This window comes from Pempheris klunzingeri, chromosome 10 (assembly GCF_042242105.1).
Source record: "Pempheris klunzingeri isolate RE-2024b chromosome 10, fPemKlu1.hap1, whole genome shotgun sequence".
Classification (NCBI taxonomy): domain Eukaryota; kingdom Metazoa; phylum Chordata; class Actinopteri; order Acropomatiformes; family Pempheridae; genus Pempheris; species Pempheris klunzingeri.
The window spans coordinates 24687172-24699821 of record NC_092021.1 but is presented as its reverse complement, the minus strand read 5'-3'; the positions used below and the strand labels follow the sequence as shown (position 1 = coordinate 24699821).

The 12650-nt window shown below is 40.2% G+C and overlaps 2 protein-coding genes and 2 non-coding genes across 4 annotated transcripts; 1 reads left to right on the top strand and 3 right to left on the bottom strand.

Moving 5' to 3' along the window:
• The first annotated feature begins 404 nt into the window (after positions 1 to 404).
• On the top strand, positions 405 to 5417 carry nms (neuromedin S). Its single transcript, XM_070837918.1, has 7 exons — positions 405 to 512; positions 2211 to 2257; positions 2472 to 2528; positions 3488 to 3514; positions 3602 to 3655; positions 4604 to 4678; positions 5069 to 5417. The coding sequence occupies exons 1-7, from the start codon at positions 440 to 442 to the stop codon at positions 5099 to 5101; spliced, it is 366 nt and encodes a 121-aa protein (XP_070694019.1). The 5' UTR covers positions 405 to 439; the 3' UTR covers positions 5102 to 5417.
• pdcl3 (phosducin-like 3) lies at positions 5389 to 9703 on the bottom strand. The gene is made up of 6 exons (XM_070837917.1): positions 9616 to 9703; positions 8054 to 8171; positions 7741 to 7831; positions 7472 to 7615; positions 6668 to 6876; positions 5389 to 6025 (listed from the first exon to the last, which is right to left on the bottom strand). Exons 1-6 carry the CDS (start codon positions 9619 to 9621, stop codon positions 5877 to 5879), a joined length of 717 nt encoding a protein of 238 aa, XP_070694018.1. The 5' UTR covers positions 9622 to 9703; the 3' UTR covers positions 5389 to 5876.
• Positions 8978 to 9049, bottom strand: trnag-ucc (transfer RNA glycine (anticodon UCC)). Its single transcript has one exon. It is a non-coding gene; the product is annotated as a tRNA-Gly (tRNA).
• Positions 9704 to 11493: 1790 nt separating the features above from the next.
• trnag-ucc (transfer RNA glycine (anticodon UCC)) lies at positions 11494 to 11565 on the bottom strand. Its single transcript has one exon. It is a non-coding gene; the product is annotated as a tRNA-Gly (tRNA).
• Between the last annotated feature and the right edge of the window lie 1085 nt (positions 11566 to 12650).

Here is a 12650-nt window from a genome sequence, read left to right as displayed (position 1 = left end):
CCTGACATCAGCACACACACACACACACACACACACACACACACACACACACACACACACACACACACACAGGTCGTGTCAAATGAATAAATAAATACCAGCCCAGATTAGCCAGTGAGGTTTCTATTCCCCGAACAAAATGTGTGATGGGAGATGAGACAGTGTGTGTGTGTGTGTGTGTGTGTGTTTGCGTGGGATTTGCGCAAGCGGGTGCGCTGATGACCGGGCCGGTGTGATTGGTCACCTTTGCCCATGAGAGGCTGTGCGCTTTTAAACTGAGGGCACGAAGCTCAGACCACACAGCTGTGTTTGCTCAACGACGGGAGCCGAGCCGAGCCGAGCCGAGTTGAACCGAACCGAACCGAGTGGAACAAGTGGAACAAGCGCTCCAAAAAGCGCGCAAGTTAAGAGAGGAAGAGGAGAAGGGAAACACAGAGCCATGAGTCTGCCAACTGTGAGACAACTTTTTCTTCTCTGTTTCATCTGGTTTCTTGGACCTTGGAGCTCAACAGGTGGGTGATCATTATTTAAACGGATTATTTTATACTGAATTAATTCTGCACTGAGCAAAAGTCATGGCTTGTTTATGTCAGTAACGACTGTAAATGATCTCAGAGAGAAATTCTCGGGTTAATTATGTTGTTCAAATGACTAAAATGACCTTTAATGTGGATTTACTCTTTTTTTAAAAACACACCTTGAAGGCTAATCTAAAAAATTACAGCTCATTACAGAAAATGATTCTAGATGTGATCAGTCAGTGACAGCAGAGAGTAAATACCAGAAAGTGTGATGGTTTAATGAGGGTCTGATTGATTTGTTTTCCAACCACGTTTCCACTACATGTTGCTAATAAGGCTCATGTAATGACAGCAGTGGGCTGCCAGGTGTGTTTAGATGGGCTGGTGTGCACAGTCTGCAGGGATCCACTGAGTTGTACTGTTGTTTCATCTCTTTGATTAAGAAAGAAAGAAAGAAAGAAAGAAAGAAAGCTGCAGAGGGTCTAGACCCAAATACATTTATCAACAGCTTATTAACATTAACAGCTACAGACAAACTTTTTCACTTTAAGGACCCTAAACTGACCAAGTGTCCCCTTTTAGTACAGTAAGTGTATGAAACTCATAAACAAAATAGGTAGGTCATTGTGTTACTTGACATTATAGACTATGGAGTTATAATGGAAATAAAACAGATGTGGGGACCCCCTGCAACCCATCTGAAGACCCCTGTAGGTCCCCGGACCTCACTTTGAGATCCTAATGCATCACCAAATGATGTAAAGCCAAGGTGGTTTAAATGTGCTGTTCACACTGTGTGGTTACAAATTATGAAGTCAAACGCTTATTAATGACTCTCTAATGTGCCACCACACAGATTTCTGGATGCTGTGTGATTTGTTTTCAGAGAGAGAGAAATGAGAGAGAAATTACTGGCCTTTAAAGCATTAAGGCATTTTTTAAATTTAAGTATTTGATTAAAGTAATGATAAATAAAGTAATGTAAAATATACTCAGTTGCAGAAAAAGTACAGAAGTATTCACAGCAAAGTACTCATAATGGAAAATTGCTCCCTCCAGATTGTTATATTAATATTTGTAGTATGTTAAGTACATTAATGTCATTGTCATGTTGTAGTTTATCAAAGTGGAGATAATTGTAACAAACTTCTATGCTGTCGTGTAGTTAATCTATGAAGATGCATTGAATATTTGAAGGTGATCATTTATTATGCATGTAAAATCTGTACCAGCCACCAGCCATCAAATATGTCACCAAAGAGTGTTTTTCACCGTGAATATTTGCCTCTGAAATGGAGTTTAATGTATAAAGTAGCATAAAATACTTAAATAACATAGAAAATACCTCAAAATTAGACTTAAATCCACAGTAAACACTGCGACCAGCCACGCCCACGTCGACAGTGACGTCAGGATGCACTGGGTTCCCTGAAATCTGGAAATACTTCAGATCCTGATTTCATTTGGATGCAAGACTCCACGCTCAGATTATTTCATTATGGAGTGTAGAGTTACGGGCAAAACAGTGAGCGTTTCCATCTCAGTGCAGCAGCTGCTCGTCCAAACAGGCTGCATCAAACCGTCACTACGAATTTAGTGTTGTTCCAGAATATATAATGTCAGCACTTGTGAGATCATTGCATTATTATTTCTGTAACTGTAACGGCCTCGCGTGTGCTCTTCGCTCAGATGCCAGTCCCTTCGATCGGTGGGAGGACGGGATAGCGTTAAGACAGGTGGGGAACTATCTTTTCATTTCACATCCATCCTCACTTGGCATCATCCCCACATCATTAAGAGAGCTACATGTGTGTTTCCTCCCTTCTTTGGTCCCATTTCTGCAAAGTGAGGGAGGCTCCAGCCACTTAATGATGATAGATGATAGATGAGGTTCAGCGTTTATGTGTCTCTCTGTCAGGTGTTAACAGGGATCTTTCTTCCTGCATGCAGGTGCGCGGCATCCAAACGAACGACTTGAGTGATGTTCTGTGGAGAGACCAGAATGAGGTGGGTGAAGAGCAAACAGCAAAAAATACTCTATCATATATAAAACAGTATTTCTGCCATTTCTCAGATAGAAAAACCAGTGGTACTGTTAACAATCAAGTGTCAGAAAACCACATTTCCCATCAGCCCTGCTGCTAACAGTCTACTCAGTGATGGTCTGATGTGGTGTCACTACTAGGAGGCATCATAAAAATATCAAGCTGCAGCTTTTTGTAGATAAAACAGTCACTCCAGAGATCAAAGTCTGAAAGAGTTCAATTCAAGCACTTTTCAAGCACTTTCAAGGAACCTCAACCAAACATTTCCAGACTCTTTAGGAGCAGGAGCCTTTATCATCTCATCTAATTGTTCCTATAAATGTAATGGTGAAAGATATGCCCAGTACGCACAAAAGCACGAAAGGTCAAAGGTCGGAGGACGTGCAGATGGTCACCAGAGATGGAGCCGAAAAGAAGCCCTCATGTCAGTCAGTCCAGCTCTGATCTGGTCCGCTCCACGTCCGGTGTAAACCGCCACACGACAACAGATACGATGAAATGATCGTTGCATGTAAAATAGTAAAATATGTTTGGTTTACATGAGTAATTTTGCAGCTCAGAGACCAAATTATGATGAAAATCAAGCATTTTTCAAGGATTATGCTCAAATTCAAGCATATTCCTTGAAAATATTATCAGTCACCTCAAAAATGATCTCACATTTCTAGCAAATGAAATAAGAAATAAACAGTTTTCAGAGTTAGAAGCACAAGCAAAGACAATTAATCAATTTAAAAGGAGAAAAAAATCTAAGCAGAAGTAATGATGTTTGTCCCAAAAGCCAAATAAAGTGGAAACTCCTCGTCTGCTGTTGGAGTTTCTTGAACAGGATTTAGTGAGCTGGTGAAAGAACCAGACAACACGAACACAATATGAGGCAGCAACAGTTAAAACCATGTGATTATCTGTGTTTCCCCACAGGAGCAAGTCCAGAATGTTTTCAAAAGAGTAAGTTTTTCTTCTCTTTACTTGTCATTTCTGATATTTCTCCAGCAGCAGCAGCTCACTGAGTTTCTCCTTTTTTTTGTTTTCCAGTTCCTGTTTCACTACTCTAAAGCACACAACTCTGTGGGAGCCGTGCAGCACGAGGTGAGCAGAGGAGCAGCACGGCACCGATTCTGTCGGGTTTTTGTGCATCACAGAAGATATCAAGTGTCTGAAAATGGAAAATTAACCTCTGATTTCCTGTTTGAGTGCTGTTGTTTGACATTCGAATACAGCAGGAGGCCAAAACTCCTTAAAAGCATCAAAAAATGATCTTAATAATAATCACACCAAAATAATCATAGATACAATAATCATAAATATTCTGGATCTGCAAACAGGTGTTACTTATTCCATCACTTGTAGGTGAGAGCTGTGTTTGAACTTTTTCTGTTCTCATGCTGAGGCTTCTAACTCAAAGCCTGGACATTAGACATGAGATTGATCTCATTAGCACTGAAACTAATGTAATCACATCAATGGATTATAGTTCAGCTGTTGTATTTTGTATTTCCAGAAGTTGTAGCGAGGATCGTACCAGTGCAGACAGACCACTGTAGTTCTGAACACAAAGCAAGAAACAGAAACAGAACTTCTTCAGTTTTTTTCCGCCATGTCTGATACCACCTTGGTGTCAAACTGTGGGTCAGTAATTTGTCTATTTGGACCCTCAGTTAGCTGCCACGGTGGAAGCGGCTCCTCTTCCTGAGGTCCTCCATCAGAACAAGTACAAGTCAAATAAAGAGAGAAAGAAAAACAGACGAAAAACAACATGACAAAATGTCAAATTGTGTTTTCTTACAGTTGTTCAGGTTGAATAATTCTTATTGTTAAAGTATTTCTTTAGTCGTCTGTTAAAACTTAAAACTTGTAACTTACTGGGTGCATCAGTGGTCACAGTTTGGTTGTTTACTACACGGCCTGACGGACAGACAGGGCAGCCCGAGCCTCGCAGCTTTACTCTCACCTGTTTGGAGTTAAGATCTTTATCAGCTGCACACGACCAGACTGCTGAACAGTTAATCCATAATCTCTGCTCTCGTTCTCCTCCAGTCTCACTCCGTCCATCCGCTCATGCGACTTTTGCCCAAGCTTTCCCAGAGGAGAAAGAAGAAGGTGGTACTTTTGGTAAGAAAGCTGAAGTTAACACCTGCAGACAATACGGAGGGCTGAAAAAGCACCATCAGCTTCTCTGCATGTTTTTCTGTTAATCAAAAATGTACCTACGCATTTATTTACAGTTAATATATGAAATAAACAGTAAAGCACAGCTATCATACATTAATTATTAATAATATTATAATGGATTATTTGTCTCCATCCAAGCAATGATTTGAAAAAAAGTCTAATTTGAGGAGTGGACTTAGAGAACGCTTCCCATCAACACCTTCCCCAAAGAACAAGAAACTTTTTCTTCTTCTTCTTCTGTTGTGCGACATAAATCACAATAACTTAAACAAGTGTTCAGGTTGGATTTACTGCTGACAGACTTTTCTCTCTTTCTTCCTAATGAAACAGAAGATTCGAGGTCTGCCGGAGGTGATGTTGTAGAAGAAACCAAATAAAAAATGTTGACCAGGCTCAAGAGGAGAAGAAGAAGAGCAGCAGGCAGCCTCTGAACGTCACGCCCCGATCGGCCGGTGGAGCGCTCCGACGCTCCGACACCACAGAAGCATCTTGTTAACAGAAATTAAATTATTGTACAGATAGAAAACACAGATGAGTGCACTGCCATGTGTCTTCCTCCAGTGTGAGTCAATGTGAGCTGTTCCCGAGCATTAGTCTGACATGCTGCACTGTTACACAACACAAGAAAAATACACACAAGACACTCAGAGTTATCTTCAGTAACATCTTTATAGCGAACAGTGACAGATTTCCAAAAAAATGACAACTTAGGAAAAAACCTGGCACTGATTTTTTGTGGCAAAGAGGTGAACTCACATTTAATTTAACCGATTTAAACGTACGTTTTGTCACATAATTATCATGACAGGTAATAAAAAAAAGTTTAAATTTGTCTGTGACGCTTTTGTAAAGATTCAGGTGATGCAGTTGGACGTTTATTGGAGTTACAAAAGACTGAATGTTGTGCTGTCTTCCCCACAGAGATGTACAGGAGGCCGGGTGGCTCAACAACAGTGTCATAGGTTTGGTTCTCTCCAGCCAAGTGTCCTCGAGCAGGACCGAGCCCCGTATGAGAGCGCCACCCACATGGTCGAAGTATGAAATGTACAAACCATCATCACATGTTTTAAGGTCCTCGGAGTGTCTCCCATGTAGCGGCCGCACGGCCTTTCTGGTTCGGAGCGACGGGCGTTTCTCTCTAATAGTCCTCGTCCTCAGAGTCACTGTCCTTTCGCGTAGGAAGAGAACATCTGATCGACGACATCAGCTTGTCTTCGATTTGCTTCTTGGGGTTTTCCTCCAGGTCGGTCTTCACCGCCCCGGACTCTGATAGCCGCCACTCCAGCTCTGGGTGGGACGGACATGACAAATAAACACTTGACTCATGAAATATGATCAAACTAGGAGGTTTAAACGGATCAGTACAAGCTTCCAAAGTGGCCCTAAAGCTGAAGCAACACATCTCAAACACTGAACATTTCACACTACATTAGTTTTAGTTAGGTAGACATAACTAATAATAATCTCTTATTTACATGATTCCATCTTCATGGATATTACTGCTATTAAATGTGTTGAAATTTCACACCCAAATACAAACTATTCAGAGTGTCTGATGAAAGATGAAAGATTTAATCAAACAGCAGAACTTGTCCAAATGTATGGATGCATGTAAGTTAGACTAAACCTGTCAAACTGTCAAACCGCAATTAATGCAACTTCAACGAGTAAAAGATTGAACTTAAAACTAAAACAAAAGGCATTTTTGGGTGTGAAAAAGGTGAAAAATAACACTCCAGATGATATACTGCTATTATAAACATGTTCATCTGCAGTGACAACAGTAAATGTCCTATTTTAGTCACACTAGGATCGAAGAATTCTTCAAAATGTCAGAGTGTAACCAGCATTACTTTACATGCACTCTGACGGCCCTGAAGACTTTAGTGTGTGTTCAAAGGGCTTTTGTATTAGCAGGTGGCCTCCTACCTTCTACTTTGAGGTTCATGCCCCCAAAGACCAGCGGCCCGATGAACTGGGCCTTCATCTCTCCCTCGAAATACACGAAGATGGTGGGCAGGTTGCGGTCGGGGTAGTTGGGGATGCAGGTGGTGGAGATGGACTTGAGGAACTTGGTCTGAGGGAACTTCCTGGCCAACGTGCTCAGGTGCTGGTTGATGAGGGAACACAGGGGGATGCTGGGAAGGGAGGAGAACGTTCAGACGTGTTAGCGCTGCACTTCAACAGGCCCGAAGGTGATGTCTTAAAAGGGTTTAGTTTGTCCAACCAATGACATAAAACAAGATGTTTCATTTGCAATCAACTAAAAACAAAGAGCAGCAGCAAATATTCACATTTAAGAAGATAGAACAAGAGCACATTTGACCAAATAATGATAAACTACTTCAAATAACTGATCAAAATGTTGTTTTCTGCCATTCAACTGATCGACTTATCTTTATAATACTTCAAAAAGCATTACTGAAACTGACAGGATGCACTCACATCCTACTATAAAAGCTTTTTTTTGGCGTGAATGAACACAAATGTTAAAAAAGAGCAGAGTGAAAACATGCCCTGATATTAGCGTAACAGCTATTCTGGCCCAGGAGGGTTTTTATAAAAAGCCAGAGGACAAAAAATAGACAAGAGAGGAGAGAAGATGTACTGACTGTAATCCTAACAGACGTTAAATCATCTAAAGGGTCAATTCACTCAAATCAGACAGCAAAATCAAAACAGTCATGAGACATTTCTTCTTAACTCAGTAGTGGAGTGGAGTGGATGACCTACCCCTGTTTATAGAGGTGCAGCACCACCCAGATGCTGTCTCCGGCCTTGTTGACCTCCTTGATGTAGTCCTGCCCCGAGATCTCCCCCAACTCCCCGAACACATTCTTCATCTGAGTCGCCTTCCACTCCGCAAGACGCTTCTGTCTGTAAGGAGACACATCAGAGTCTCGGTCAGACTCTTATCACAGAGTGTCAGAGGTTCATGTATGACGCACTGGACTGGGAGCTGCTCAGTGAGCCAGACTGCTACCTGCATCAGCTCCACTCACCTGTACATCTCAATGGCAGCTTCATCTTCTTCACCGAACTCATCTTCATTCTCCTCCAGCTCTTCCAGCGTCATGTCCTCATAGGTTTTAACTGGCCACACAAACAACAACAACAACAGTCACAGCAGCTGAAGACATGTTCTCTAAGTAGTCTGATCAGCTGAATGGAATCAAAATATGTTTAGACATTATGTTTAGTATAATTTACATGAGTTTTGTAAATAAATCCAACACAGTGGGGTGAATTGAGAAAGTTTTACCAACATTAAGCCACAAAGAAAACCTGATATTTATCCCAGACTCTGTCTCTTACCGATAGACTGCTGTTGGAGGGCCAGCTCCTCCTCTTCATCATCTTTAGGGGTCTCTTTGGGAGGAAGAATGCCTTTCTTCCTCAGGATATCATTCCACTCTGTGTCCTCGTTTGGGTCCTGGGGAGAAAACGATGCATATACAAGCACACAAGCAGTTAGTCTGGGTTTGTTTTTAGCCTTTGTTTATGTCATGTTCTGTTTTGGTCCGCAGGAGAGTGAAACCCAGATGTCACAATGAAATAAAAGATTTATTTTTCAATCTTTGAGCGAACAAATTCGCTCCACAAGTTTGCAAACTCGGACACACTCACTCTGCTTTACTAAACAAGGAATGAGCCATGACCTAGGAAAAGCAGGTGCTTACAATACTTGTTTAAGCCCCAAATATATAAAACCAACTTATGTGTGTCAGTATTACATATAAAGCTGGACTAACTCTGAAATTAAAGTTAGACTCTACTTGGATTCTGGTCATTCTACCTCACCAGCAACGTGGGAAACGACTGCAGGCCGAGTTTCAGTTTAAACTAATGGACCCAAATTTGAAATGCCAACGTGAACTTGTAGAAAAATGCATTTTTCTTCTATTTCTGGGTTCATACAGCTTTTTACAAGTAAAGTTCAAGAACTTCTCAAACACTTTCAAAGTGCCTGAAACTCCGAAATCAAATCTTTAAAATTATTTCTATTTAAGAAATGCTCATTTCAAGATAAGATAAGATAAGATAAGATAAGATATTCCTTTAGTGAACATCACTGTCATTATTGTAGGTTTGAAGCTGTGCTGGTTTATGAAGTCTGACAGCTGCAGCAGGGAAGGAGCCGACATGTGGCTCCTTCTCCCACTGAGGGTGGAGCAGTCATCCGCTGAAGGAGCTCCTCCTCCCACAGTCTCCTCCACGAGTCGGTGTAAAAGTAAAGTATGCGATGGCCGGGAATCGAACCCGGGTCAACTGCTTGGAAGGCAGCTATGCTCACCACTATACCACCATCGCACAGGAAACTACCCGAGTGACACATGATGAGTCAGAAAACGCCTTTAATGTGCTTTACTCTGAGAATTCTCCATAAAACTATTGATTGTTGATTGTTGAACTAGTATTTATATCAGAAAACCCTACACGTGTCCTTAACGCTGATCCCTCCTCTGGTTTCTACTCATCTTATTATATATTTTTCCTTTTAGTTTTATCACATAGATCATTGTGGATGTTACACAACACCAGCTAAAGGCTTTTTTTAACTAGGAAGTAAAGACTGTTAGAAAGTTAGTAGCTTCAGGACCTGAAATATGAAGGTTTGCTGCTTTTCTTTTTAGAAAATATTCACCTCTGGCTAAATGACTGACTACACAAACACCAGTTGACTCATTTCGGAGAACTAACTAAAGCGAGCTAACAGCGAAGCTAACATTTGAACTGCTATAGCTAGCTAAAGCTAAGTTTCACAGCTCTACGCTCAAATTACCTAAACACACAACACCGACATCCACAGATATTAAATCACCTCGATCAATAAGGCTAAATCAGGGGGTTTAAAAGTCTGAATAAGCTTTACCAACCTGCATTTTGACAGATAAAATCCTCCTCTGAAATCACACCAGCGCTGTCCTGACAGACACGGAAATAGAAGGACCGCAAGCAGTTTGATTCCGACAGAAAACAATAAACTCTGACTTTTTTAAATAAGCATATAATACACCAAGAGTTAGAATAAAATCACCATAAATACTTATATCTTATGGAAAGGTTTTTCCAGTGTTTTTCTAGTCTTTTATGAGCTGCAATTTCTGTTTAAAAAGACGAGGAACGGATAGTTTGTGCGGGGGACCATAATAAAAGTGACACCAACTTCCTGTCGAGGCTCATATGACCATATAAGGAGCGGGAGCGCTGCATTCCGTTTGTGGCTGCAGAGAGTGAAACCAGACAGGTGCTGTTTACACACACACACACACACACACACTCTCACACACACACACACACACACACTCACACACACACACACACACACACACCATTTGTGAGGATTTATTGGGGCGTAAACAACGTTTATCACTCACATACTTACATTCACAAACATATTTTACTACTATAAATCATGTTATCTAATCTAATAGAGTAAACAGAACACCATTTACCCTCAGATGAATAACGGTGGCCTGTAAATGATCCAGTAACATAACGAAAGTGAACAAAAGTGCAGTGCAGAAACCTTAGATTAAGTGGACGGTGTATTATTTATTATCCACTTCATTGATTGTGAGGCTAAACCTGTTATTGAAAGCGGTCACACGGCACGTTGAGCTGTTTTTTATCTCATTTAAGCTCCTGTCAGTTTTACTTGTTCTTTTCTAACTTCCTCTTCTTTTCTTGTTCCTCTTTTTACTTACTGCACTTTACAGCAACAGCAAATATTTTGCTGATATTTCGCTGATATTCCCAAACACGCTCTTCCTAAACTTAAAGGTTGAATTCAGTCAGTTCAGTTGGTGTCATTATTTATTTTACTATTACTCATTTATGTTTAGACTTTTATTTAAAGTATTTTCCTTATTGTAGTTCAAATAATATTAATTTTGTCTGTATTTATGTATTGTAATGTTTGCCCCACATGTAACATAGAACAACTGGTGTTTCTGTCTTTAAGATCCAGTCACTACGAGGGACTGGATTTAATTTACATTTCTATTTTCTATTCTAAGAATTTAAGAGAAGAGAAGAGAAGAAAGTAAAAGATCAGCAGACATAAAAGTTCAATAAAACAATAAATGATAAACTAGTGCACATATAAAAGTAGTTTCTATTCAAACATGATGTATAAAAACAGAAACAATGCGCACATGGGGGAATATAAAACACATGAACCCTTTCATGCCTGAATTATGATTTTTATTCTTCTTTAAGCATGAAAAACAAGATTTGAACTTTTCTTTTTCAACCCGATGTCCAGTAGTTGAAATACAGCTCCTGATGCATGATGTGCACTTCAGTGGACATGTGATTCATCATAATGTCCTCCCAATATAAAATCAATACTTTTACATTAGAAAATTTAGCAATTGCACGACTCCTTAGATGTTACCTGATGTCCCCATATGTTTCTTACCTGCAGGGTTTCTTTTTCTAGAAGGTTTGAACAGAAACAAAGGAGCAACTTTGTGTTTCTGTCTGTCTGTCGGCCATCTTGGTTTCACTCTGAGTGGATGAGATGATGCAGCAGCTTCACTGTAGCATCCTGATGTGCAACTATACCATCAAAACTCATGCATATACAAGAAAACAGCTCTGTGCATGAAAGGGTTAAGTGAGGAAAATGTTGCTGTGAATAAATATATTACAGAGTGGAGCCGATATGTGTCTCCTTCTCCCAGCCAGCCGCTGGAGGAGCTCCTCAGGGCCGCCACAGTCTCCTCCATGAGTCGGTGCAAAAGAAGCTTTGCGATGGCCGGGAATCGAACCCGGGTCAACTGCTTGGAAGGCAGCTATGCTCACCACTATACCACCATCGCACGAAAAACTTTCTTACTGACACATAATCGGTCAGGAAATATATTTCATGTGTATTTCTCTGAGAATTCTTCATAAATACATTGTTTTTTTCTTTATTATTTATATCAGAAAATCCTAAATGTGTCTTTAACGCTGAATCTTGGATTTGACAATCAGCTGTTTTGTGTTTCTTTTATTGCTGTAATTTTATTCTCAGGTTTTTCCCGCTTTGGTCTTCTGGTTTCAACTCATTTTATTAGATATTTTTTCCTTTTAATTGTATTACACGACACCAGCTAAAGGCCTGAAAGGTAAAATGTGTAACATGTTGTTTGTTTTGCTGTTTTGAGTCAAACAGCAGCAGAAAATGATTTATTTTTTACTTCCCCTCATAATGATGAATGGACTGAATTCATACAATGAGCCTTTGTGTGATAATTACGGCACTGAGCACCTGAAGACTGTGTCAGCTCAAGCAGCCAATCACAGGAGGCCTGAGGCTCTTGGCCGGAAGTGGCGGAAGGGAAAGTTGGTGAAATGCGGAAGAGAAGAAAACAAAACGAAGAGCTCTCACTCTGTCGCTGCTTTCAGGAGCCACAAATGTTTATGTGATATCTTTGCATGTGAACATGTTTGCTCTGCAGTGGTTGCAGCTCCTCTGTGGTCAACAAATCATGTTATAGTTTGCAATTATTTGTGAAATGATTAAAGGTTATAAAAGGTTTGCTTTTTTTGGTTTGTGGTTATTTTAGCCTTAATTTTTATTTTTTTTAAAAATCAAACTGAGAGATTTACAGTCAAGTGAAGCCATTCTTCTCTGCAAAATGGCAACAATAATGAAGCACTGATTAGTTCATAAATATCTGTGAATAGATATTGACGTACTGACATAATGAATCAAATGTGAGTCAGCAGCAGAAAAACGAGTCGTTAACAAGCATTAGATCATCTTTAAGTACTGTTCTTGTGTTGTTGTGAGGTGGTGAATCATGCTGAGTAGTTTGTAATGTGGCATGAAATAAGTAGAATAACTCATGAAGTAATGAGGGATTTATTAGTAAGTGAAGCATAATCAATCATTCCCCAATGAGTCATGATATAATAT